This window comes from Gamsiella multidivaricata (genome assembly GCF_025024155.1).
Source record: "Gamsiella multidivaricata strain RSA 2152 chromosome Unknown BC939scaffold_35, whole genome shotgun sequence".
NCBI lineage: Eukaryota > Fungi > Mortierellomycota > Mortierellomycetes > Mortierellales > Mortierellaceae > Gamsiella > Gamsiella multidivaricata.
Genome location: NW_026251743.1, coordinates 196,965 through 224,387, shown reverse-complemented (window position 1 = coordinate 224,387; position 27,423 = coordinate 196,965). Strand labels below are relative to the sequence as shown.

The following is a 27,423-nucleotide window of genomic DNA, read 5'->3' as shown; positions in this document are numbered from 1 at the left end:
AAATAGATTTTGCCACACTCCATTTGTCAACTAGACCAACTGAGCTCTGTGGCGGAGCACCTCGTACCACCCACGCCACGCTGCATCGATCACTTCTGCCCCCAATGCTCACACGACATCGACAATGGTATTATAACAAATACACGACACATGTTTTGTTTATTCGACGCGTTTAAGACTTCCAGGTCTACAAGATGAACAGCGCAGGACCACCCTGTGAATCCGTCTGGTCGTCAAGGGGATGCTGATTCTGTCGCTGCTGTTGCTGTTGCTGCTCTGCCGATCGCTGATGCATCGGAGACAGAACCGTGCTGCTCCTCATCGCCTTCAAAGTCCTTGGTTCAGGAACATAGTTGTTCACATTATCAACGCATCCATCCCTAGCCTGCGCAGAATTTGCGTTCCACGACGAAGCTGAGGAGATTGCTGCGGCTGTTGGTGTTCCTGTCTGCTGCCGTGACGATGAAGGCGATACACTCCAGCCTTCCTTTCCAAATACAGATCCTCGAGATGGCTCCTGAGCCCCATTGGGGTCTGTTAGTAGAGATCTCGCCTCTTTTTTCTTGCTCTTCCGTGGTCCTCGGCGTCCTCGCTTTCCGCGACCCTGTGCCTCCTTTGGATCGTGGACATCAATGGCAGGGAAGTTGTAGTCCCCAAACTCGAGCTGCTTGCTGGCATCATAAAGTTCCTCCAGTCCGTCTTCATCCTCTTCGTCCAGATCAGGGAAGTATAGGCTAGGTGGGCGCTCTGCATTACCGCGTGGGTGCCTTGAAAACTGTCGTCTGTCGTCCGAATCGAATCGATCGTTTTGTGACATCGTGGAACCAGGTATGGCGTTGGTTTCTGGGAGCCAGTATTTAGTTGTTCCTCCCTGGCTATACCTGAGTCCAGCATTGATGCGACCAGACCGACTCATGCCTTCGGTCGCCAGGCCTTCAGATGGCTCGAATGTCCTGTAGGTGAAGCGCGTGCCTTTGAGGGTCTCGAGGGAATCCTGAACGATATCCTGGATGCCACAGGCATCCCTAATGGCGTAGTACACAGGCATCCTAGCAGACTGGATATCTATGTCTGTGTAATCTTTATGCGAAAATGCATACCTATCGTTACAAAGCGTCGTTAGCACTTGGGGCATCATCATACATGGTACATATCTTGCCCCTCGAATGTGAAAACTAACGACTTACCAGTGCCCGACAGACGCGAATACCATCTCGAAGCATATCAACCAATCCTGGATTGCGACAGCAATCTCAGGCGAGGCTGGAGCATGATAAAAACATATGTATAATATAAATCAATCAAGGGCATTCAAAGTTGACATGGGACCGTCAACCGTGAATTATCCACGGGGAGAACCACTTACTGTTGCTCATGATACCGACTGACACCAAAATAGAGATCGCAAAACCTTGCCAGAATGAGAAAAAGATGACGGCCTTGATGCACAAGAACTTGGGGATCGGACTAGAGCGGTGATCAGAAGATTGGATACAAATGTAAGCAATGCTGCAAGTTATGCATCGTGTATCGTGTCCCTATCATCAGGCTCATCCACCAACAAGCAGTCCCTACCGAAACTCTTCAAGATCGCCCTGGGTGGCCATGAAGAAGATGCCGAGACAATAAAGACTGAGGCAGACGCTTATGTTGTAGATAAACGACACCCAGAAATATCCAGATTTGAAAGAGACCGAGCCGTCATTATAGGCATCGTTTGATTTGAGAAGCATGGTGACCGCCGCTAATACGGGCTTAACGTAAACGTATTGAAGAATACCACGCTTGATAAATAAAAATGAGTAGGGATCGCCCACCTAAAGGACAGATCGTTTGAGCCGCGACATTTCTAGTGGCGTTAGCATAGCAATTCCTTTCATTTGCAATTCCTTTCATTTCCCGACTTCAGGCACACTTCTTCGTTCGACTTACATCGATCTCCCTGTACCAGAGACTGACGGGGAAAACATGCTTGGTATAGGGTCGTCCATGCAGCATGATCAGCAGCGAACGTTCACCCCCGAGATAGGATACCAGCAGACCAAAGAAACAGTAAATAACAAACGCCTAGAAGGAGGGGGGCGGGTGGGGGGGGGGGGGGGTGCAAAAACGCACACGCCGCCGTGTCAGTGGTAAATCAATTTCACGATGCCCTGTTTAAAACCGGCCATCCCTCGGATGCAACGCGCAATGCCATGGTCGCATACCTCGTAAATGTCTCGTAGAGCATCGACATAGAAGGACATATTCAGCGATACCAATGAAATCCATGACGAGATAGCAAAGATAGGCACCCTAGATACGGTCGGAGTGGAAGTCAGCCAAAGCAGGAAGAGGAGGGGCAGTCGTCAGACCATTGGTCATTTGGAAGGCGTGCATAGGGGTCGAAGGCGATTGAGTTTTGTGTGTGTTTTCCAACCATGTAGAGTAAAAGACAAAGGTGAAAGTTCCCATTGTCGATACCATATACAATGCAAAAGCACAACGGAATATCATCAATGGATGGACGACAACAACAACAACAACAACAAACCCTCCCACACACCCCCCCCCCCCCCCCCCCCCCCCCCCCACCCCGCAGTAGATGAGTACAAATCAAAAACGCTGCGGTTGAGGTTCGTTGTCGACTTACATCCATAATATTCGCACCACATATCGTTGCAACAGCTGCGTGTCCAAACAAGAACGGTCCTGGGTGAGTAACAGAACACAGAACACGGACAATGTCTGATGGACACCAATTGAGAAGCCGATCGGCGAGAGAGATACCTACTGGTTTACGATAGTGTTTGAACTGCATCCAGATGGCCACCATGGAAATGAAGGTTGCGCTGAAGGCAAAGATACCCGCAGCCCAGACTGCGGAAGAAGGCAGCTCGTCGCCTGAACCGGCGCCTGGAGAGTCGGCCGCGGCTCGTTCGTCGATCATCAGCTGCGTGTTGTTCATTCTTTTAGACCCCTTTGTTATCGCTCTGAGAACGTGGGTGGTCTGCGCGCGGTGCAAATGAGTCCGGTGAGAGGATACTCCAAAGAAGATTATAAATGCCAAGCGCCAAGGGTAACGAGAGCTCTCGGCTACATTCAAGATTTGGAGGGAGGTACAAAAGAAGAAAAAAAAAGAAAAAAAAAGGGCTACGTGGGTGGGGGAAGGGAGGGGAGAGACCAAGCAGGCGTGCACAACGAACAGACCGCGGACGGGAGGAGGAGGGGGTAAAGAGCGGAAAGAATGGGGGAGGAGGAGGGATCGGTGCTGTCTAGGGGCGGGTATATGGTGGTGCTGGGGTCAGGACGAGAGAGGGTGCAGAAACGGGATGCAGTTGGGGAAAGAAGGAAAGGCAGCTGGACTGGCGGACTGGCACTTTACTGCACAGGACACCCGGGAGCAACGCAGCTGTGTAGTTTGGACAAAGGAGGCGAAGGGGTGTTCCTTCAATTGGAGGGCGCAATTTGGACGAAAGCAGTAAGCAGTACAGCGAGGAATAGGGCGAAGCCAATTCTCGGTCGAGGAGGAACACCGCGGCGTGAAGACAAGCAAAGGCGGTGCGCAAAAGGGTGTATGGGTGCTAGGCTGGGGAGGAGGAGAGGAGAAAGGAAGGCCAGAGGAGCGGAGGAGGCTTTGTTCTTCAAGGAGAGTAGGGAAGCAGCAGTAGCAGAACAAAAGAAGGAAGAAAGGGAAATGGGAGAGATGGGGCGAATGGGGCGACCGGTCGCGGGGAAGGAGGAGAGTGGCGAAGAGTAGCTGGACCAAGAAGGCTGCCTCAATTCAATTGCTTCCATTTTGAGTCGAGGGTGCAACCACACAAAGCCACTTCTGCGGAGGGGCAGAGGTCATGTCTTTTTGCTATACACCTCCACTCCTCATCACCCATCCCATTCACTCCATAGCAGTACAGCATGTCCTCAGACAAGGTAGCCGAAATACGGAAACCCCTCCATCTCTATTAGCCTCTACTGGACACTTCAAGCGAGACCGTACTCGTTTATTCTAATCTTCACTACATTCGACGTATGCTGGATCGCATTAGAAACGAATTGAGCGCGATATCTTTGGCGACGATGACGACGATGAGGATGATCTGATCTACAACGGAGACCGCGAATACGATGGTATAGAATGCGTTCTGGATATCACCGTCCTCAACTGATGTGCACGCTGTTGTTGCTACGTCCCCCCCTCTCACACTTTGCCATTCCCATACATAGATCGCACCCACGACGATCACGAGGACAAACAGGATGAGACAGACAAGGACACTGCCCAGGGAGAAGATGCAGAGGAGGAACCAGAAGAAGAAGGCGTTCCTCTTCCGAGCTTCAAAAAGAGGTTCGCTGATGGTGACTCCCCAGCACCAGAGCACAAGAAGAAAAAGTAGGCGGCGTCACCCTGTTATGATCTATGTCGAGCCAGACGACGCATCGTGTACACAGCAAGAACGGTTCATTGGATCTTTACTAATCCATTATTCGGACCGTTGGAATCTTGGAAATAGGATCAGCAAAAAGACCAAGCCCACTAAGGAAGGCTCACAAAACCTAGAGGGCGGCGAGGAATTGCCCTTGGATCCCCGTCAACAAGCACTGCAGCAACTGGAGAAAGATTTCGAATTAGCACTCAAGAGTGGAAAGTCTTCATCCAGGAGACGAAGAAAGGATGAAGAAGACATTGTAGGTGACTTGCTTCTTTGTGCATGACTTGGCCAGCTCATGTTATCGCTGGTCGACACACTTATGAGGCATCTTCATCCTCATTATGCTGAACATAGGACACTGAGCTGGATGAGAGTGCATCCAGATTTGTCGCCAAGATGCGAGCGGCAGCATTCGCGGATGTCGATTCCAAATTGAAGCAGCAGTCAGCTCTTTCAAAAGTCAGGATGCTGGAGAGCGTGAAGAAGCAACTAAACAAGTATGGGCCAATTCACTGTCAAACGACGATGCGCGGAAGTTGACTAATCAGAGTTGCTGTGCGATTGACACTATTTGATCCTACGTCTCCCTCGTAGATCGCATGTTCACAACACATTCTTGGATAACGGAATATTGGAAGCAATGAAGCTTTGGCTGGAACCGTGGCAGGATGCATCTCTGCCAAGTTTGGATATCATTCAGGACTTTCTGGATCTTTTGGACATTGTAAGTGTCGAGCTTGCAGGAGTACATCCTGCCGCGACCTTGGGGACTCAAGACGGCATATCCTGACTAATGGGAATTTTACGGCATTATAGTTGCCAATTCAAACGGATCATCTTGTCAGCAGTGGGGTCGGTCGTGTTGTTTACTTTTACACCAAGGTCGATGACTCTCGGGTGACACCTAGCATCAAGCGCAAGGCCCATGCTCTTGTTGGTACGATTCGACGCATGGCATGTTCGGCAGTTGTCTGGCCCTGATGTTCCATGGCTGTGCTAATTCGTATTGTGCAATTGAATAGACAAGTGGAGCCGACCCATTGTTAAGCTGAGTCAGGATTATAGAGAAAAGAAGATCAACTACGCACACGACAACCTCGCAGCATCAACATCACAACGCAGACGTCCCGAGGCATCTTCTTCAAGCAGTGCTATGGAGTACGTTTCATGCTGGTCTTTACTCATCAGTATTGGAGCCACAAGGCATGGAATGGCCAGAGAACTAATATTTAACTTTTCTCACGATGATCGACTACATTACAACAGTGTTCCCAATGCTAGGCCATTGAGTGTCAGAGTGCCTCAGATCGATCGTGGTTCTTATGCATACATGCCCGAGTCGTCTGTGATATATGACAAGTCTCGTGGTGGCAAAGTAAGTTTTTCTGCTAGTTTTTCTTGGATGAGATGCGGTGCTACTGCTGACGCATGGCAGTAACTAATCGTCCATGTTCTATATTCATTTCCAGTCGGACAAATACAAGAAGCTGAAATCACACATGGCCAAGATGAAGCAGGTCAAACGAACATAGTGAAATGTGTAAATTTGGGTCAATCGAAACTGTCGTGGCCCTTCATCATATCTTCTTCTGGAGCGTTCATTACTATTACTGCAAACTGTAGCCTTTAAACGATAATAAAGGCATGTAAAACGATAATAACGGTGGTTATCTGGGCTCGTTGTATGGGGTTTAAATGTAGGGCCTGTCGGGAGGTGCCTGAACTTTAGAAACCGCAAAGGAGGCCAAACTGGTGCATGGGCGATAATATCCCTTGGTATCTCTGGGCAGAAGCTCTACTTCATTTCATGCATTACGTTCAAAGACAGATCTGAGATGATTTTTCATCTCCCGAACGAAGGGCGGTCGTAGGGAGTTAACGACCATGAGGAATATCGTTCGATGGTTTAAGCGGCAATATTATTGATCTATATCTAGGCTAGTCAAGATGCCAAATACACATGCTCATTGGAACCTTAGCGGATCTCCTTCATCTCACTGTGGTACTAACAGAGCTTGTTATTCCAGATGCGTCGTGCACTTGATTCTGTTACACTTCTCACATCGCTTTTGCTTTCTCTGTGCATGTTTATGCGTCGGTAAGAAAGAGCAGGATCCTATATCCCTATTCTGACAACTTTTTTTTTTTTTTTGTTTCCAGCGCCTTGCTCCGGGAACTGTTAGTTTCTTCAAGCGACATCATCAGGCCTAATGCATAGACTAGATTTTAGTAAAATATGCACATATTGTATTTGTTCTGGCCAGGGCATTGCCAAGGATGATTTATGAATGAGCGGCACCACCGTATTTCCGTTATATGAACAGGAGGAACAAAGAGCAACAACAAAAAGCTTTTTTTTTTCCTTCGTCCCCTAGTTTGTTTCGGGTTTATTTTTGAACTTCGCTCAAACTCTACGTTCATGTCGCTCTCGACTTTCTTTTCTATTTTGCCTGCTGTGGTACCTTTGTTGCGTATGCTCTCGCGTGATTCCCAGGAAGGTAATGTCGTTTGTGTTGTGAGGTATGAGCAATGCCATGCTAGGGTGATGTATTAATACTTTGTTGTTACTGATGTTGTTTCGACATTGTATGGATACTAGAAAACATTACCAAGAGACACATTGGCAACAGGAAGGGAGCAGCGGGAGGTAATGAAATATTAGAGAGAGAAGAGAGGCCCACGACCATAACCATGCTCATGATGTGGGTACGGGTTGACTTTCACTCTTTTCTTGTCACTGGTGCTTCGATATGGGGGTGCAGATCAAATGAAACATGGATGTACCTGCGTTGCTGACAACAGGTCGTATCCTGAGGCCTACCGCGGTGGTGAATGGGCTTTTAAAGGAGCGAATAGTGCAGAGCGACCGAGGCTTTCATTTTAGGGTGAGTGGGATGCATGTTTGTTTTCGCATATGTCTCGCAAATGATTAGGCCACGTTGTTGAAGTGAGCTTTTTTCCCTCGTGCGATGCCATGCGATGCCACGCGAAGCCATGCGATACGATTACATACGACGTCAAAGTCGATAAGTCGATATGCCGTTTTATGCACACCCCTCTTTCGGGTCTGCACTGTTTGCAATCCACTTCTGGGCATGGGGAAAGGGGGAGAGGAGCTCAATTGATACATTCCTGCTCCGACAACGTCTGCAGTTTATTTTTATTCGCACTCCACACAACCAGCTCGTGGCAAACTATGTCTCGGAATAATTTATTAATCGACTACGTACAATGCGAGACATTTTTTTTGTTGTTGTTTGTTTTTGTTATTGGTGGGTGCTGGCTACTCTCTCTTTCTCTCTTTCTCTCTTTCTCTCTTTCTCTCACTCTTTATTTTCTACCCTTCCGCCAGTCATCATCTTCACACCATCATCTTCACGCCCCTCTCTTCATCAACCGCCGACATCCTCCCCATCCTCTCCATCCTCCCCATCCTCCATCCTCAAAGCAACTCCCCTTTCTGAATCACCCCTCCTTCATTAAACAATCCTCTCCCTCGTCTCTTCTTCAATCCCTCCCCGTGTTAATCCTTCGATCACTGACTACTACCTACCATATGAGGACCACCACCCCGACCGAGGATAGTCCTATGGACTCCTCCTCCTCCTCCATGGATCACCAACCCCCCTCCCCTCCCTCAGCTCATCATCCCCAGCAACAGCACCACCACCCCAGCAACAATAACGGCACATCCAATGGCCATCCATACCCACCGCCACCGTCTTTTCATAACCACCAGCACTACCCTCCTCAGGACACCCAGACTCAGTCCCACCCAGACCACCACTACGAAGACCGTCGCTACTCCACCTCCCATAACGGCCCCGCTCCATCCCAATACCATCACCCTGCACCCAACACACCCTCGCCGCCCCTGCCCTCCTCGGCCGAGGTCTTCCAGGGCCGACCCCTCCCTCCAATTGAACCATCCCATCCGCTGCACACCTATATGAGCAACTCACGTCGAGGCTCCGTCGTCGATCCAGAGTACCACGCCGCCGGAGACCCCCACCGAAGGTCCTCCACCATCACAATGGATCATTCGAGCTATTACGGCAATGCATCCGGTCCAAACACCAATGATGGTCGCCATTATGCCAACTCGTCTGCATCCTCCACCACCTCAAACTCGTCTGAAATCCCGTATCATGCACATGCGCCCAACTCGCCACTGCATCTCCGTCAGGCGGATCATGCCTCGGGCAGGCGAGAGTCACTACCGTCGATTCACAGCAGCGCCGGCCCATTGGGGCAGCTTCTGGCACAGGAGCCCCAGCGGAGACACTCGATTGCCCACAGCGACCCATTGGGCAACAATTTGGGTCCCCTCAAGCGGAAAACATCGAGCACACCGCTCTCGCAAGTGCACTCATCCGATTCTCTGGACCATCCCGCAAAACGTCGAGACTCGATTCCGGATGCGGCATTGGGGCTGCATCCTTATCCATCCAGGAGCTCGTATTCTGCGCCGTCAAGTCCACCGAGGCGTGGATCAGTTGCTTCGAATCATGGAGCAGTACCGTCGCTGAACCTTCAACCGGCAGCAGAGATCAAGCCCTCGATGATGGTCCCTCACGGACCCCATGGGCCTTCAGGAATTGAGCATGCGCGCCCCCACTTTCCGCTGCATCAGCCTCGTAGACCGTCACTATTATCGTCGGAGGCTGGATCGAGGAGGTCGTCGATAGCGGATGTTCACCACACACACGGACCGCCACCGCCCCACCTGCATCACTCACCATACCCTCCACCGGACTATGACCAACGGATGAACATGGACATGGAAAGGATGCATCTTTCCAACAACCATGGACCAGAACACAACAAGGGACCGGCAGGACCAGGATCACAGACGACGCATCTATACCCAGGCTACCCGTCTGCGTACCCCAATGGCGATGGCAGTGCGTCACACAAGACCGATACACCCTACTCCCGATCGCCGGAACTGAGGGTGTCACATAAGCTGGCGGAGCGTAAGCGTCGCAAGGAGATGAAGGAGCTTTTTGATGAGCTGCGGGATTCTCTGCCGGTCGATCGAAGTCTCAAAACCAGCAAATGGGAAATTCTGAGCAAAGGTATGTGTGGAAATCGGCCAAAGTACCCATGGCCCAAGTATTCACGTTTCATATGGCGGAGTAAAATGTTGGGTCAGTAATGTTCAATTTTTAATTTACTCATTCTTTCCTTTTTTTTTTTTATAAACAGCTGTCGACTATATTGCACAGATGAAAACGGATCAGGAAGAGCTCGCAAAGGAAGTGGAGGAATTGCGGCAGGAAGTCGCGCGTCTGAAGCAATAAAGAGGAAAAAAAACAACGAGAGAATGTCTTTTTTGAAATCTACAATATGATATGCCCTATCTTCATCCATACCCATAGCTTAAAAAAAAAAGAAAAAGAAAAAAAGAAAGATCGTTTAGAATTTTTTGTTTGTAACATAAAGCTCATTGCCATTTACTATAACCGATATCGTTTTTTTTTTTTTTTTGGGCTGCATACAAAAAAGATATGTAGAAAGAAACGGAACAATCCGCTACGGGACCCCTCGATCGATATCGTTTTAGATGTGAAAGATCAACCGGTAAACGGTACCACAGAACATCATCTGCATCCGTTCGCCACCTTGTGCTCACCCCGCTATTCTCTGTATCACATCGCACCAAAAGGGCATCCAAGCAACGGACGGGCTGGACGGCAACAAAAAACATCGCGTTGATCATCTACGACAACGGGCATCGTGCTCTCTCGAACCACGTTCACTCGAGGAAGGAAGCAAAAACGGGCATAGTATATGCAGCCGCCTACTACCCTAGACAGATACATCTCCCTGTGGATGCGCGAGTGGACATTCAAAAGCCATTGCACGTTTTATGCCTTGACTTGGCAAGCGCTTGATGCCCAAGTTGTTGATATAGGTCTCGCCTTTTTACTTGGTTCCTGTTTCGATGGAGAGTATGGCTGTTTCACGATCCCCCGGTAGTCCACCGGCTGGGTTCAGGGCGACACCTGGCAAATAAGCAGCTTCTCGATGGCGTATTTATTTTTTTCCGTTTGTTCCAGGAAACCTTTAATCTTGTGCAAGCAAATGCATGATATGCATACCACCAAGACCAAGGGAAAAAAAAAAAATGTGGGGATTCGGTCAGGTAGCCTGTGGGCTCGATTGGAAAAATAGGAACGCGTCTCGATTTGTGTAGAAGAAACATTCAGTCAGGCCGATTATTTTCCCAGAGAAGACGTTCTAGGCCATTTTGGTCCTCTCCCCCCCCCTTTCTCACTATAACGACGAATTCGTCTCATCCCTACTTCCCTCCAAAACCCTCCACCCCTCCTACTCTTTCACTATTTCACGATTTACTCCAAGCTCCTGTCGCCGATATCCCTCCTCAACCTCCTCCGCCAGGGCACACCGATGTTGCCTACGTGAATCGCGATCAAGCCTCCTCCACGACCTAATTAGTCGCACAGACCAGACTTGCAAGTTGTGTTCCGAAATCTACTGCGAGGGCGCACCGGATACCTGACATGGTACGGGTTGCCCGCCCGACATGCGCGGCCGCCTTCTCCGGAACTCTGAACTCATATTTCGCGTCACTGCTTCCGACTGTTATTTCTAAGGCCCAGAGTTGGTCCCTCGAGCCCTCGAGGGTCTGTTCTCTTGTTATTTTTCGCAATGCCAACATGATTTGACCTTCTATTGTTTAGCAGCGAATAGCGCGAGCAGCATTTGTTGTAAATGGGTCTGCGCCAAACAAACGCGTCGATATGAAGCATTAAAGAGTAGCGCGCCTTTCCATGTGCATGATGTCTTTTTTGCTGTTCTTGATCTCTCCATCCATTCTCGTTGCTTGTTACAACTTCCTTGTCGTCCGTCGTTTATTTTTCAAATGTCTCTTTTTTTTTTTTATTCCTCCTGGAGCTCAGGCGAAAAATAAGATAAAAAATGAGAGTGAAGAGGTGCTGTTGGTGCTTGCTCGATGCTGTGAAAATATTCAGAGTTGCCGTGAGGAAGTGAGGGTATAGAGTCTTACAAAGAAGAATAGCAATGGATACTACGGAAAAAAAAAAAAAAAAAAAAAAAAGAAACATGGTACATGGGTGCTAAACAAAATGCTAGAAAATATAAACAGAAGAGATGATAGGTTTTTCCTCCCTTCTCTGTTCACCCGAGGGTGATGCTATGGCCCGATCGGTAGACCACGCCATCGGTCCGGACCAGCAAGATAGGAACACAGTCCGACTCAAACAGGCCCTTGACACGCTTCCGTCGGAACCGTTTCTGCTGCTCCGAGTAACTGCCGTTGCAGCTGCTGCTACCGCTACTAATGCTGCTACCGTCATCCCCACCACCATTCACCGTCGTCGCGAAATTGTCCTCGTCATCGCCCTCGACATCCTCGTCGTCATCCTTGGTAAAGTAGAACGAAGAGCCCAAAGATACCTCTTCGGGAATCTGGACCGCCAATAATTCTGGAGATTGGTACTCAGTCACGGGCGCCTTGATCGTTCCAAACCAAACCGTCAGATCCCGCGTGAACCCATGACCCTTCAAGTTCATAAGACGGGCTGCCGCACCAGTCGATCCAAGCGCTCCTCCTTGGCCATTACTGCCATTCATTGAGTTGCTATCGTTTCGATGATGATGATGCTGGTGGTGGTCGTTCATATGGGACTCCATCACACGAAGCGTCTTGCTGTGTCCATGCGCATGTCCATGTTTACCATGAGAACCGCTGTTGCTGCCGCCGTTGCTAGTTGTGTGAATGACGGGGTTGTTGATCGAAATCGGACCTGCGGACGCGCGAGTTCCAAACGCCTGACCGTTCAAACACACCTCTAGCACCTTTGGTAAAGATGTCACTGGAGACCGTGGCAGCGACATGGAATCGCAACCTCCGGGAGTGCAGAAATTGTACTGCGCGCAATCCGTTCCAACAATAGTCCACACAGCCGCATCCGTCACGTCCTCTGTCCAGATGGACGAGTGTCGGCGCTGCTGCTGGAGCGCCAGAATCTTGGCGGTTTCCTTTGCAGGTTTCTCCTTGGTCTCTACCCCAGCGTTCGAGGACGTCGTCGAAGGATTTACGTAAGTTTGAATGGGGCTGTGGTGATAATGACTGTTTGCTGTCAGAGCTCCAGCCCGGATACGCTGTGCCTCTGACTGAGTCACGCTCATGCTGTTAACTCGCCTCCTTGACTTGGATGCTGCCTTAGTTGTGCTACCCGTGGACTTGATGACTACCGATGAAGACACGCGGCGTTTACGCTCAATCCTTTGACCATCGGCCGTAGTCACAATCGATCTCTCTCCGCCCACGCAAGCAGCAGTATCTAAGGCCATTTGATCAGCAGCAGACCACGTCGACATAAGCGCCTCAGGAATAGCGCTACTCTCAGGGATCTCGGGAACGATATCCATGGAGAAAGGGTTGCCTGAGTTGGCCGATGTCGTTTGGGTGCTATCATCCAAAGTGGACGACTGAGACCCCTTTGGATCAGGCAAATACCGCTTTCCTTCGTTCGCACGTTGCATTCCAACAACATCCCCCAAGCACGCCAAATAAGTGCCTTGCTGAAGTTTTCCATGCGAAAAGGTACTCGCAGGAGTCGCCTGGCCTGTAATCTGGAAGGCAACCTTGTGAAGCTGCGACACGGGATCACCAATGGCTTCCTGATCATACTCTGCCGAAGGGTGACCGATCGAACCCCCTCCGAGGACCATGCTTCCCTTGTCGACCTTGCGAATCACCATCACTGGACTGACCAGACCAGTTGAGAGGCACTGCAGGACAATGGGTTGATTGTAATGGATCGGTGTTTGAGGCGCGTTCTCTGGTGGCGAGTTGATAGCGATTGCTGGAGGTGGAGGAAATCCTGGATGACGCTGAGAATGCTCTTGGAGTGTCTCTGTCCTTGTCTGCCCTGGAGAAACAATCCAGACCACGAAGGGGTCCCAGCTGCCGGTCCTGGCCACAAAGCAGGTTCCACCATCAGTGTTAACTGGGTTTGCAGAGGACTCGGGTGATGGCTCCAAGTTGGGCCAGTCCTTCAGGCTGTTGTTGCCATAATTCCATGGTGCATGTGCAGACGCTTGCGCTGTGGTCGAGACGCCCAAATACTTCGTCGAAACCGTTTGCGAGCGGATTCTGTTGAAGAGCGAGATGGTGGTGCCATGATGGATACACACTAGTGGAGAACGTTGCAACCATATACAATTGTAATTACAAGTGAACAATCATTAGTCAACTAAAGAAAAATTGAGCGAATGAAAATTCACAAAGAAAAAAAAATTAGAGGCACTTACGCTCCATGTTCTTGATGCTCTGGCGCTTCTTGCTAGGCTTACTGATGACCTTGATGGGCTTACTGGCAAACGTTCCCAGCTCGATATCCCCGGCCATCATAAACTTGACAAGGACTTCCACCTTCTTGCGCTTTTCATCCGCATCGTTAATATACAGTTGCTTCGAAACACATTTTCCAGTGACAATAGGCGCAACGCCGTCTTCCTTGGCTGCTGTCCAGTCAATGACGCCCTGTTGGCTGCCTGCCTCGCCACAAATGGAGACAATCATTTTCGGTGGCGTCGAGACGGGGGCTTCCTCTAAGGACTGGTTAGGAGGTGAAGACGCTGACCACCAGTTGCTACCAAGCAGCATCGTTGTAGGTGGTGGGCACAAGAACCGCTTCTCTGTTCCGTAGGATTTCTGCGCCACTTTGGACGTGAGAATCAAAACCGATTTTTCACCACCCTGTGCAGGCGTTTTGGCCGCTAAGAAGCGCTTAATGATTGTCCTATAGGTCAAAAAAGATATGAACGATCGATTAGAAAACGATTAATCCCGAGGAAAACATGGTTCACTCAAGGGCTGCTCATTTTCCCTACCTCATGGCCTTGTTTGAAGGCGGCTTAAGTTCCTGAGATAACATGATGGACTTTGGAGACGCCACCGGGCCAAGGCTGCTGATCATCGGCGAGTCCGACGGCTCATCCTTCTCGTCGATCAAAGATGATGTGCTCGAAATGGTGCGGCTGCGAGCTGGCCTTGGCGGACTGCTGCTGTTAGAGGGCGAAGAGCCGGTGGACGAACGGGAGACACCCTCGTTTGATCGACGCTTTCGCGCAGTCTTTATTGGTGTTGGGCCGCTTCCATTGGCGCTTCCAGTAGGAGTCATAGGGCCCTCAGGCACAGTTGAGTCCCGGAAGACGGAGTGATCAGGATCGATCTCGGGAGTAGACATCACTTCCATCTTGACATGCCTGTGCTCGTCCTGGTAGGTAGTCGAAAAGTAGCTAGGCTTGACCTCTACGCTGTGAGGATCGATATGATCTGGAGAGTGGCAAAATGAATCCCGGTGTTGGAGTGCGGAAGATGGTGGCGCAGAAGCGACATCTTGTTTCTCCATGAAACCCAAGTCGTCCGACATCTCGTTGAATGAGCGGGCGATATCCATAGGGGTGACAGTCTCCAGGGGCGCATGCATTGAGTCCGTCGAAGCCCTGAACATACGATGCCCAACGTCACTAAGCGATCCGAGCGACGAGGGCGAGGAAGCACTTGAGGCATGCATGTCCATGAAGGATCCCATAGATGTGTCCGTTTGAATCGAAGTCCGGTTCCGATCGTGCGAGGTCAGCATGAAAGGGCTGCTCTGGTACAAGACCGACCCTGGACTGCCCAGTGCCTCACCGAAAGCTGGCGAAAAGAACGCTGGCGTGAGAGGTGCAGTCATGGTGCCTGCCGAGGGTGACAGCGGCGCAGAGGCACTATCTGCTAGGTCACGACCATCGCTTCCGAAGCGGAAATCCCCATTCCTGACATCACCATTCAGACGGAAAGAGCTAGATCGTCCAGAAATATCGACGTGAAGATCGCTGGGGCGCTTTGTCAGCGTGCGAGTCGGGGCGATGCTGAGTTTAGTGCTCATAGATGGTGCGGCAGAGAAAGGATGGATGCTCGAAGAGTGGATAGATTGCTGTTGCTGTTGTTGAGAGACCTGAGAGGCTTCTTGTTGATGGTGAAGCTGCATCTGTTGGCGTTGAGCTGTCAGAGGGTTCTCCTGCTTGATCATCTCTGACAGGTTGGGGGTTGAAGCATGTCTGAAATGGCCCTTCATATCCGTACCGAGTTGGTGCTGCTGTGGATAGAGAATATCCTCGAGCGGCTGCTGCTGACCCATCCCGCTCATGGACAAAGGACGAGAATGACCGAAAGGAAGATGCTGGGCCATGATATCCTCTTCCATCTGCGTTGTCTGAAGAGTCTGTTGCTGGGGCTGGAACGGATGCTGGAACGTAAACGGGTGCTGATGATGCTGTTGCTGTTTTTGTTGAGATTGTGCTTGATCTTGTCCAGCTCGTTGCGGCTGGAAAAGCATGGATTGCTGCTGTTGCTGTTGCTGTTGCTGCTGTGGGGAGGACATTGCCGTGACTGCAAACGACTGCATCCCAGTCTCTGATGGACCCAGATCCATCTGGACAGGGCTGAATCCTTGGACAGTCTGCTGTCGCTGCTGCGATGAGGGCTGTGCATTAGCAGTGGCAGCAGCGGTAGCGGCGGCAGCGGCAGCGGCTGATGCTTTCAGACTCTTCATGTAGTGTGGTTTAAGCGCGAGATTCAGATTAACATTACCGCTCTGCTCTGGGATTCCAATGTCGACAGAGTCAGGACTGATATGGGAACCATTGCCATTGACATGGCCGTTGCCATGGATGCCCATACCATTGTTTCCATTGCCACTGCTGCCGTTGCCGAGAAACGCGTTAGTGTCCATCATGCCTGCTGGAGTATTGTTCTCGGACGAAGTGCTGGAGCTCAGCGGGTTAGTTGAGGGCGACTCGAAGATCGAAGAGAGGGGTCCGGCCATCCCAGGCGGGAACCCAAAGTCGTTCGACGCAAACTCGGTGTGGTCGATCGGGAAGGGGTCAGACTGCCCATTGAACTGGAACATGCTATCGAACCCAAGCGAGGTCAGGTTGTTGAAGTCTGTCGCAGGCTGAATCCAATCCTGGGCCAAGATTGAGGTTGCATCCATCGTGCTCGCAAAAACGCCATCTTGATCCGACGTCGTAGAGGCTGTCCGCTGCATCTGGCTCATTTGATGAGGGTGGTGTATTTGCGTGGATGGACTTGGTGGTAACAGGTGCTGTTCCATTGGTCTTGTGCGGATATCTGCCATGTGTTAACAAGCCGAAACTGTGATGCTGAGGGTGGGAGGCGTGCGGTTCAGGAGGGCCGTGTTTCCGGGACCCGAGGGTTCGGCCAGGTAACGAAAGGACGGAGTAGGAGGACGGCTCGTCAGATTAGCACTAAGAGTACGAGAGCATTAAGGAAAAGATGGGCGTTAATTTACAGCAGCTGGAAGCTCCTTGCGGCGTTAACGAGGAAGGGAGAGAAGGGGACCGAGCATTGTGCCCTCCCGCGTCAACAACGGCTGGTTTTTCATTTGCGATAAAGGCCTCCTCCACAGATAAGGCGCGCCGGCCCATTCACATCTTGTAGACAGTGGCGGAGGCTAGGAAGGATGAAGGGGGGGCAGGGGGCAGGGGAGTGTACGAGAGTGAGGAAACGGGGAGGGGGTGAAGACAGGGCCTGCACCGAAGGGCTCACCAGACAACCAGGGGGCCCGAAGGAAGGATGGGATGCGAGAAAGAAGGGGGAGGGGGGGAGTGAAGAAAGAAGGCTGGAGAGGGATACTGAACGAGACGGGGCAGGACTGGATGACGAGATGTGGTGGGTGGTGGGTGCTAAGTGCCGGTGGGGTGCAGGGCCGCAGAGTAGACGGGCGAGTTGGGTGACGGGGGAGAAACAGTCCACAGAAGAAGGGGGAAAGAGGGGGGGAGGGATGATTGGACAGGACAGGACTCAGCGAATGAATGGATTGAATGCCATGGAATATGAAGGCAGATATGGCACGAAGAGTGTCTGCTGCTATGGGGAAAAGGAAGGCAGACTGAGGTACGACTTTGATGCGATGCGATAAAGAGTGAATGAGCGAGAGAGAGAGAGGGGAGGAGGGAAAAAAGGAGGTTTCCGAGCACAACCGAAAAGAGAAGCGGACCACTGCACCGACACACATACAGCCATACAAACATGTACAAATGTAAACAGCAAAAGGAAAAGGAGTGCAGACGAGGGCACGAAGGAGGTCCATCCATCCATCCCATCTTCTCCAGCACATGTCCCCGCTTCCTGGTCAAATATCAAAGGCAGCAACCAAGCAGAGGAAGCAAAACGACAAGGACAACAGACCCATCTTATGCCATGTACAGAGGACATGCATACACACATGCATACACACATCCAGTACATACGCGTGAAAAAGAAGACGCGACGAGACATTTGACACGAAAGAAAAAAAAAAAAAGGCGATAAAAAGACGCGTTCAATCTCCACACACTCCACACACACGTCGCGTCCATTTCCAAAAAAAAAAAAAAGAAAGACGATGGCACCCAAAAGGCAGGATTGGCACAGAAAAGCGATGTGTACGGGCGGGAGTGGTTGTGGCGCAATGCATTGATAGGTGACACAAGACTCCTCCTCCTTTCCCCTTCTTCGTCGTCTTTTCTTCATCCTACTCCTGCTCCACCTGTCAACTTCAGCTGGCTGTTGCTCAAAGAGAGTGTGAATGTATGTACTCTACCACTTCTCCCACTTCTCATTTACTGCTCTTTGGACGGACCAAAACCGGTCTACTTGTTAGCTCTGATGCTGTGTGACCATCCCCGTCAGTCTCGCTTGTGTGTGTGTGTTTTTTTTCTTTGCTCTCTGCGCAAGGCCACTTAATCAATAGGGTACCAGGCCATTAATGCAAAATGATATGAAGTACAGAAAACAAAAACCTCAGTTATGCGGTCGACAGGCTACAAGGAACATATGCCATCTCAAAGATAGACACACATTCCATTCCCCGGCCGTTCAGAAAAATGGCACCAAACACTTCTCAATTATTGCTGAAAAAAAAATGTAGGGGTAAACGAGAAAAGCGCCTAGTCCATAATCAAACAAAAAAAGAAAAAGGGTATCTAGGGGGAAGCAATCATCAAGGACGCTGAAAAGGAGGAAACAAAGGAAGGGAAACGGGGGCAACACTGAAAGGGACAAAGGCCAAAGACGATACTGATATACTGGTCAAACACAGAGCCATGAAATCGTTAGGAGGATTGTCGATCATAGATAGGGTCAACATGGTAACATGTCGTGATGGTAATGGCAAGAGCGGTTTGAGTATCACCCAAACACTCCTGAAGGGAGAAGCGGGACGAGGGAAAGAGGATTGGTTCCACTCGCCACTCGCCACACGTATACAAGCATACACGCGTCCGCCTTAGCCCTTGCTCCGCACCTTTTGAACCGCGCTCTCTGGTCTCCACTCTCAGTTGAAATTTACCCATGTTTTGATTCCCGGCATTTGTCCTTGCTGTAAAGAGGCCATCGATGATCACCTACCTGTAAAGCGTCGAGACAATAGGATGGCAAGGGAGTTTCTAATCGACATGGGCGAGATTAAGAGATCAGACCGTTGTTTTTTCATTTCAGAAACGCAGTGAGAAGCGTAACGAAGTGTGGAATCGCATAGGCGGAGAATGGCGAACGCGTTATCAGTGGAGTGCTCAATCTGCGATATCTCTTCGATCTCTTAGCACAACTTGGGGTAAAGAAGATAGCAGTGGGCAGAGGAAGCGATGAGTCAAGGACACCAGCAATGGATCGTAGAATGGGAGTTCCTGTCTCAATGGATAGTATCAAGACGTGAGCGGCTCTGGTAAAGGGTAAAGTGTCTACGCAACATGCGCAAAAGTAGTTTCCTGGCTCCAGAAGTGTGACAAGAGCGACAGTTGTAGGCGCCGATGGGGTGCCTGGGTTATGATGGTGCTCTGCTTCAAAGGAAAGTGGGAGGGTGGGGAGTGCTGTAGTAGTTACCTTGTTCAGCTGGGAAACAGGACACGAATACGATACAGCAGCGGCAACAACGACTACCCCAGGTAAGGAGGGAAGACAGAGGGGAGATGGATTGGAGGAAGAGCCAGCGAGACTTTGTTGGGCAATGAGCTTTTTTCTTTTAACAAACAAGGGGAGTGGTCGATCGAATCGCAATCAGCATCGAGAGAGCAGGCAAGACATGCGTGGTGAAGCAACTGTGTGGGTGTGTGTGGGTGAGATGTATGCAAGAGTAGGGTCTGAAAATGAATATGTGTGAGGTTGATCGGGATCGAATCGCTTTTCTTTTGAGTCAAAGCCAAGTCAAGTCCAGTCAGTGTCCGGCTGTGTTTGTTCCAGGGCAGAGAAGAGGAAGGACAAGAAGGAAGAGGAGCGGTGTGCACAACCAACACTTCAGGCTTCACCTCATAAACACTAAGCAAGTCCAACAACGTATGGACACGGACTGGCAGGGTCGATCTGAGTGGCGTGTATGAATGAATAATGGGCAGGGGCACTCTCCAAACCACACAGAATACGGCAGCGAAAACTAGTGGGCGCCATTATTTCCAATTTCTTCAGCCCAGCTTGCATAGTTCTTCTGTTTCGGTTTCTCTTTTGTTACTTTCCTTTTTTCGGATCAACATCGCTTCAACAGACGACCTGGCAACCCTTGGGACCCATCCGCATCCAGACGGGCATGCAGAGCAAATGTGTCCAGCATTCAAGGACATGTGCTACGTCGCCTGTTTTTCATTCCCGCTTCTTGGGATCAGCACTTGGGTATACAATGGCCACTTGTCCGCCTATTGAATCAACTTTAAACCGCAACCTCTGCCAAACCTTCCTCAAATGGAGGGGAACCGTCTCTTGTTTTCTGTTTTTATGTTTTGTCTTTACATGGGGGAGGGGGGCTATTGATTGTGGTGTGTACTCTTCCGAGAAAACAATACCATACTTGGCCCTCTCTTTCTCCGTGGTCTTCTCCTTCATCTTTTCTGGCTCCCCTACTCAATTCCTTTACCCAAAAGAGTGCCAGTATATCGCATTCCTATTTTCCGAAAAGCAATAAAATGGAGAAAATAGAGTACCTGAGGATGCGCACCCTGAAGTGCTTGTTAGGTTCAGTTTGGTGCGTGTATCTCGAAGAGCACCTTTTTCTTTCTCTTGAGTAGACTACTTCCTCTCCAAGTCTTTACCCCACAACAAGTCAAGGAATCACGACCAAGGAAGAGCTACCTGGCAAGCTCTTTTTTTTATATCGTGAGGTACTCTAGTGTAACAAAAACACATAATTAAAAATACTACCGTTGAGCGGAGATCCATCCCCCTCCTGCAAATTACCCTTGCGCGCGGATTGGGCGATTATTTTTCTTTTGTGTTTGAACAGGGCTTGAAAAGGCACCACGGAGTACCGGCCTGTCTGGGCTAATGGACTGTGGAGAAACTTGGGCCTTGAACTCTTAGTCTTTCATCTTAAGTACATCCGCGTCCATACGGCAGATCTAAACTCGCTCTCTTTGACGAAGGCGGACAGATAATCTATCGCGCTGTTGCAATGCGCGTATGCGATGGAAGCTAAAAAAGGGATAGGCGTTCCCGTCATTCCACTCGTTGAATTCACAGCTGTTGCTGTACACCTCCTTTTCCTCCTCTTTTCTGCGGACCTGTCAATCACTTCATCCATCCGATCTGCAGCGCCGCAGCCAGCTACAGTACAACTACATTGTGCACCTTGCTCCTTTGCGGACATAATCGTTTGACATGACAGAGTAGAAACGACGCTTGCGTAAACTAGACTATGTATGGTGACAACATCAAAGGCTGACTAATATTGAGTTTGGGGCCAAAAAAACTTGCCCTGCCTAAAACTATGTGCATTGCGGATGACGGATGTTCTTTGCTATAATGAACGCCAGAAGGAGAGTCGTCGGGTACTTTTGTTTTTCCCTCCTTCTTGGTCGGATCAATCAAGAATAATCGGTATGCCTGTGGGCTGCTGGGCAATCGGGCGTCTTCAAGAGGGCTGCATGTGCACTTGTTTGCCTTCATCTTCCCCACATTGATTCAGCGGTACATGGACATGTACCCATAACTGTGGCACTGACTCATGTACCAGAGGCGGGTCCCGGCCGTACAGAGTAAAAGACATCTCTTCCGGGTTGCATCCAAGGCGTTGCTGCATACGCTATGGTTATATTGGAGTTATCCTACATGCTTGCAGACACTTCGCGTTATTATTAAAACATTGGAAACAACTGCTCTCATCTTCGCAGGACAGTCAGTCCGTGGCGTAATTGCCCTTGCCTTCCGAGAGGCAGGCGGCCATGGACGAAGCAAGAATGAACAACAAATAAACAAAACTGCACTTGTACATGTGTTTAGAACTTAAAAACACGCAGACGAGTCCAACCTTGCCACAGAAAGTTGTGGGGTGAACCCTGGTGGATGTGGGGCGTTTCTTTTTTTGCCTTTTAATAATACCGCGATGGGTCCTCCTGCTTGTTGGTAGATCGTCTTCTTGAATACGTTCTAGTACCGGAACAGTGCGTGGTCGTCGCGCTATGCTGACCATATTTTCAGTCCGGTATCCAGGCAGCACCTCGGTTGTTTCCCTGGTTTGGTGGATAGAGATTCAATGGCTCCCTTCCCTTCCTCTTTTCAGGTCTTGTCGTAATCTATCATCATGCAATATCCTGCCTTCTTACTCCTCTGCGCATTGGTCACTACAACGAAAGAGCAATGAAAAACGGCAAGACCAACAAGTGAACACAAATAAAAACAACAACTAAACCAAAATCGAAAAAAAAAAAAGGCAAAAGAGCGGATACATCCTTTTTATTGTCAATGGAAAGAAGAGCAACAAGGAAAACTGAGCTGGATTAGTCTGGACTAGACTTCTCCATAAGTGTCGATTCTTAGTCTGCTAGGCGTCTGCCTGCAAGCTTTAATGCACATCACTCTGCTGTCTTCCGCCTCGAATCAGTCCATTTTTGGCACTATCCCACAATTGTTTGCCTGCAATAACCTCTCAAAGTTTGGCTGTGATATTAACACATCTACATATCGGAGCACTACCCTGCCATCCGTAACATTCGCAATGCAGTACTGATCCAACCTGGTCATAAAGATGATATGATTAAAATATGTCTAGATGACATTTACAAGCACCCGCAGAGGATTGGGGCGGGAACACATACATCCGATTGCGGTTGATCTATAGCCCCTGGATCTTGGCTCCTCCTTCTCCACAAAGAGACCATCCATGCCCCGCGCGTAATGTCGTGCCAGGATAAGGGGTTTCTGTGCAAGCAAAGGACCAGGGGTATCATCCATATCCGATTCGTCTGACGGGTGAAAATGGTCCCAGGACATAGCTCAGCTAATAATCTGTCAATATACCATGTTTCTTGATCCATACAGCACGCGAGTGCCGTTTTTTAAATCGTCACCCATACTGGCATATTCCGTAGCCTAATCCCTGCTTCCTTCCGACTTCGAGCTGCGACTCAAGGCTGGGACCCTCAAAGTCATTTTTATTCACTGCCTCTCCTATTGCCGATTCGATCATGTTGCGTTGTAGAGAGCGCTGGAACGGATTGGCACGTAGCGCATTACTGCGCCATCAAGCATGCTATCCATGTCAAAGGTTACTGGACTTTGTGGTCGTCTGCTTCTGTATTCATGAGTCACCCTCACATTGATGCCAGTCTAATATGCATCATCATCCTGGTTCCTGGCCCTGTATAGTGCACCATTCAGTCCAACGATCGGAATCCAGTCCCTCGCTCGAGTCGGTAAGTCTTATGAATATTTTTTTCCGCTATCTATGCTGTTTACGTCTTCCCCACCCCTGACATCTTTGCTTCACCCACTTCTGTTTTCCTCCAGGGATATCGCTCGAGGGGTTGTCAGGGGGTTGCAGTTTCCCACCATTCCATACATTGACTCAGAGTAAGTTCCTGCAACAGCAACATCTTTCTCCTCCTCACCCTCTTTCTGCTCTTCCTCTCCATCTTTTTCTTCCGTGCAAGCCCTGTACGCCTTTTCAGCCGCATTCCATAAGCGTTCAAGAGGTCGAAACTTCTTCAACAGCATTGAGACTTACTGCCCTCCCTCCGCTGCGAAAACCAACATTTACTCGCCCCTCGCCATTTCCTTATCCATATTCTCGGTATCAAAGTCTAGCGGCACACGTCGTTTAGGAGCAGGCGCCTGTAGCCAGTCTGTCCTTGTGAAATCTTATCGATCCTATCCTCCGGATACGATTCTTGAGTAAGACCGCAAGGGTACTCCTAGCCATTACCACCAGCACAGCAGTGGCCCCTGCACAACAGCTCTTGACTAGTCTATCACTCTCCGAAATCCACAACGACTTTATTCATTCAGTCTTCCCGCTCCACACAGGCCTCAAGGTCGCGTCGCGCCCCTTATCAGATATTGAATCCACATCATCTCTCTCAGCCCGGCCTGCTATGGTTCCCGATTCCTCTCCCTCAGCATCCCAGAGCGCATTGCCGACTTCTGTGTCTATGGACACGGATCTAGAAAAACCCATGTTGCCGGCGCCTCCCCCTGCGTTGGCGCACATATCAACTCTCGCAAGACATATTGCCACACAAGGCTTAATGAAAGGTGCCGGGAGCGATATCACCCTTAAGGTCTTCAACAAGACCTACCGTCTCCATCGCCTGATCCTGACTCAATCGGTCTTCTTTGAGACCATGTTACAAGGCCCTTGGAAGGAACGCGCCCAGGACGTAGTCGAGATCCAGATCGATGATCCCAATATCACGCAGGAGGGATTCGAGATCGCCATTGGGAAGCTGTATGGTGTTTGGACCGAGGAGGACGACAGGGATATGAAAGACCCTCTGAGGGCCAAGGACACTACCGCAGGAATCCAAAACGTCACCGCAGGCGGACAGACTATCAGCGCAACCTCATTAACGTCGCAGAATGCACTCGCAGTTCTAGCAGCCGGCGCATACCTGGGAATCGATGTGCTCTGTGAGCTTTGCACCACATTCGTGATCCGAACGCTTTCGATCGAACACATATTGGAATACGTGCAGTTCACCCACAACAGCAGCTACTACCCATGGTCCGGGAAGATCGCCGAGGCATGCCGGGCCTATCTCTGCAGGAATGGATTCGACGATCCAAAGATGAAGTGTCTCCAAGTATTTGAGGGTCTACCAGCTTCGTGGCTGCTGAACGTGATTGGATCCGATGCCTTCTGGGTGCCGAACGAGTGGGAGCGGTATAAGTTCTGTCGACAGACAGTTTACAATCGACGGAAAGCCATAGCGCTGCTCGACTCTGCCTCGACAGCATACGTGGAGACCGATGACGATGAAGCCGTGTACGAGGCCCTGTTCTCGACAAGCATTGTTTATATGCACATGACATTTGAACAGCTGCAGGTGGTTATGCAGGACCGTGATCCGATCTCTGGTCAGCGCTTCACGCACGCGGAAATTGTCCATGAAGCGCTTTGGCAACAGACGGAGATGCGGACGCTGATTGAGCAGAGCAACCGAGAAGATGGTGCACTGGACGTCGTTGTGGATGGCTCTGAGCCTTGGAAGAACCACACCCGACAGAGCAATCTCATCCCAGACCAGGATAGAACTATTGCAGGAGATGCAAATGACCCAGTGCAGCGCCTTGATCCGGTGAATCCATTGAATACGACGGCTGCGGGTCTGGGCGCGTTGAGTTCACCTCGGCATTCGTTATACGCACCATTCCGATTCAGTGTTGAGTTCGGGAATGTGCATTCGCTTCAGGAAAATGTGCGCGTCTACTCCGATGTGATCTTCTATGCTGGGTAATGAATTTTACTCCGTGAACAATGGTATGTGTGAGTGCTTTAGCAACTTTATTACCTGCTGACACTCTCCTGCATGATGAATCACTAGATCCTACTGGAATGTGTATATCCAGAAGCTATCCTCATCAAAAGGCCTGCAACTCGGTGTCTACTTGCACCGCCATTCCTTGCCACAGGTATCGCGCCCGTCCAAGAGACCGAATCGATCGACGCAGCCTTCTACCGAAGTCTCTCGGAACCCATCGTTGCCGTTTGCCATGTGGACAGGATGGGGTCTCAGGGGGAACCACATAGAGCAACGACAGCCACAGCAGCCCTCAAAGGCATCGATTGTATCCTCACGGTGTTCGAACACTCACTCGCACCTATCGCCCCCTCATCAAGAACAAAACGCCCCTGCAGATTTGGTGCATATCCCGGACCTGCCAGATCTTGAAAAGACTGCGTTGGTTCCGATTGAAGAGTCGTTCAGTTGTCATATTGACAAACGAGACAACACACGGACATGGTTCAAGATCTTTGCGGCCTCTCAAGGACCCTCACATACTGTCATGCAGTTTCAAAGCAGCCCTGATGATTTTATGCTAATGCAAAGCTGGGTAAGCATTGAGGTTGCCACTTTTTCAAAAAAAAAAAAAAAAAAAAAAAAGGTACAAAGTAAGACTAACTTTGTTACGCATTATAGGGATGGCGTTCGTCCAGTCTGTGCACAGCTGCATACATGCCCAACGACTCTGAGCCCGCGAATGACGAGGAGACCAAATTCCGAACCGCATGTGCTTCACCCTCTGCAATCGAGCAAGATCCTTCGATCCAGCCAAAGACCTGGAAGGGAAAGCAAGTAGATGCACAGCTGGACATGAGCCGCAGGGTAGCGGATCTGGCGATTAGCGACCATACACCAGTCCAGAACCATAGAGCAAGAAGCAGCAGCAATGACCTGGAAGTGGACGAGGGGCTGTCGCCTATGGGGGTTGACGACGATGTGAAAGACGGGCACGAAAGCGCTGTAGCTCAGATCCAAATCCATCGCAGTGCAGAGGTGACGGATCCAGAGTGCAGTTGCGTAGCCCAAGAGACGTATGGGCGCCATCACCACCACCATCCTCTCTTGCCATTGACGCTCAAGTTCAGTATCGTCATGGGCGTTGTCTGAGGTGCATTTTGTCTCGAACAAATCGATTATATTTGTTACGCACATATGGAGTGCATTACAGTCATTACCAATTATATAACAACGAAGGAAACGAGAAAAGCGCGCGTGTATATGTGTGTGGTTGTGAATAAGATAGAGAGTTAGGCCAGCTCCAGGTCTGGCTGGCGCTCATCGGATATACCCTTCGATGGCGGTTCGACATAGTGAGATCCCTTTCCGCGAAACAACCCCGGCGCAGACACCTTCCCCCCTGTAATTGCTTGAAAACGCGTTCGAGTTCTTCCTGTGGGCCTGCTACGCTCGTCTTGGGTAAGACTGCGTCCGCGGGTGGAAAGTGCACGCTAAAATGCGTATCTTCTCTTTTGATTCTGGTGGACTGAGCCTCATTCGACTTCTGGGCGACTCTGACAGTTCGCAAAGAGAAGTATCCTTGGACAGGACAATTGTCGCTACAGTAGCAGGCACTGCTACTGTTCCCTGTACATGTGTGGGTCTCACAGAGGCTAGTGAAACAACACTGGTTGTATAGCACTTGGCTTGCTGTTGCTGTATAGCACGCACGTACGAGATCCTAAAAGATCGAATACAAGACTGGATATGGGCTTGCTGATGCCATTGAGCAGTCGAGGCGGTTTCTGATGAAGTCTCGGCCTAGCAATGTGTTTCCCCATTTACCCAGTGAGGCACAGTGTTCCTGTACCATGTATCCTTCAAACGTCAGAGGCGTAATCCGGATAAAGACTGTGATGATGACCGCCAATAGACCCATATAGAAACCGAAGCGCAGTCTGCGCAACGAATTCCGATAGGTGAAGCTGCTGAAATGGATGGAGAAGTAGAGTGCCAGAAAGTAGTGCTGCATGAACAAGGTGCGATTGACCAAGAAAAAGGGAATGTAGTGCAACACCCATCCAGTAAAGTAGCTGTTAGGTCCAGCGCTACCAGCGCAGTTTTCATCCTACTGAATGTCTATCTCGAAGTCGTTCGTCTCAAACAACAACTCTTTTTTATGAACTAAAATATCACGGCTGTTCCAGAAGACGATGAGCTCTAACGCGCTTGTCCACAACACGACAGAGTTTTCAACAATTGCCAG

The 27,423-nt window shown here is 50.0% G+C and overlaps 8 protein-coding genes across 8 annotated transcripts; 5 read left to right on the top strand and 3 right to left on the bottom strand.

Annotated features, from left to right (window-relative positions):
- Positions 1-181: 181 nt before the first annotated feature.
- BC939DRAFT_170090 (organic solute transporter Ostalpha-domain-containing protein) lies at positions 182-3,086 on the bottom strand. The gene is made up of 8 exons (XM_051550362.1): positions 2,774-3,086; positions 2,633-2,667; positions 2,208-2,295; positions 1,933-2,067; positions 1,576-1,817; positions 1,367-1,467; positions 1,188-1,263; positions 182-1,100 (listed from the first exon to the last, which is right to left on the bottom strand). Exons 1-8 carry the CDS (start codon positions 2,945-2,947, stop codon positions 188-190), a joined length of 1,764 nt encoding a protein of 587 aa, XP_051411904.1. The 5' UTR covers positions 2,948-3,086; the 3' UTR covers positions 182-187.
- Positions 2,976-3,845, top strand: BC939DRAFT_170084 (uncharacterized protein). The gene has a single exon (XM_051550361.1). The coding sequence runs from the start codon at positions 3,227-3,229 to the stop codon at positions 3,737-3,739; it is 513 nt and encodes a 170-aa protein (XP_051411903.1). The 5' UTR covers positions 2,976-3,226; the 3' UTR covers positions 3,740-3,845.
- BC939DRAFT_452535 (uncharacterized protein) lies at positions 3,843-6,067 on the top strand. Its single transcript, XM_051555819.1, has 10 exons — positions 3,843-3,909; positions 4,026-4,107; positions 4,204-4,369; positions 4,491-4,665; positions 4,764-4,906; positions 5,004-5,133; positions 5,226-5,346; positions 5,432-5,567; positions 5,676-5,784; positions 5,879-6,067. The coding sequence occupies exons 1-10, from the start codon at positions 3,895-3,897 to the stop codon at positions 5,939-5,941; spliced, it is 1,140 nt and encodes a 379-aa protein (XP_051411902.1). The 5' UTR covers positions 3,843-3,894; the 3' UTR covers positions 5,942-6,067.
- Positions 6,068-7,965: 1,898 nt separating this feature from the next.
- On the top strand, positions 7,966-9,712 carry BC939DRAFT_503482 (uncharacterized protein; the record flags this gene model as incomplete). The annotated part of the gene is made up of 2 exons (XM_051560409.1): positions 7,966-9,487; positions 9,618-9,712. 2 exons carry the CDS (start codon positions 7,966-7,968, stop codon positions 9,710-9,712), a joined length of 1,617 nt encoding a protein of 538 aa, XP_051411901.1.
- Positions 9,713-11,573: 1,861 nt separating this feature from the next.
- Positions 11,574-16,591, bottom strand: BC939DRAFT_477445 (uncharacterized protein; the record flags this gene model as incomplete). The annotated part of the gene is made up of 3 exons (XM_051558674.1): positions 11,574-13,597; positions 13,716-14,206; positions 14,298-16,591. 3 exons carry the CDS (start codon positions 16,589-16,591, stop codon positions 11,574-11,576), a joined length of 4,809 nt encoding a protein of 1,602 aa, XP_051411900.1.
- A 168-nt stretch (positions 16,592-16,759) lies between these two features.
- Positions 16,760-17,858, bottom strand: BC939DRAFT_170006 (uncharacterized protein). The gene has a single exon (XM_051550360.1). It carries the CDS (start codon positions 17,591-17,593, stop codon positions 16,928-16,930), a length of 666 nt encoding a protein of 221 aa, XP_051411899.1. The 5' UTR covers positions 17,594-17,858; the 3' UTR covers positions 16,760-16,927.
- Positions 17,859-19,894: 2,036 nt separating this feature from the next.
- BC939DRAFT_452525 (uncharacterized protein) lies at positions 19,895-20,622 on the top strand. The gene has a single exon (XM_051555818.1). It carries the CDS (start codon positions 20,036-20,038, stop codon positions 20,405-20,407), a length of 372 nt encoding a protein of 123 aa, XP_051411898.1. The 5' UTR covers positions 19,895-20,035; the 3' UTR covers positions 20,408-20,622.
- Positions 20,623-23,810: 3,188 nt separating this feature from the next.
- BC939DRAFT_503480 (uncharacterized protein) lies at positions 23,811-26,327 on the top strand (the record flags this gene model as incomplete). The annotated part of the gene is made up of 3 exons (XM_051560408.1): positions 23,811-25,168; positions 25,260-25,770; positions 25,857-26,327. The coding sequence occupies 3 exons, from the start codon at positions 23,811-23,813 to the stop codon at positions 26,325-26,327; spliced, it is 2,340 nt and encodes a 779-aa protein (XP_051411897.1).
- Positions 26,328-27,423: the final 1,096 nt, after the last annotated feature.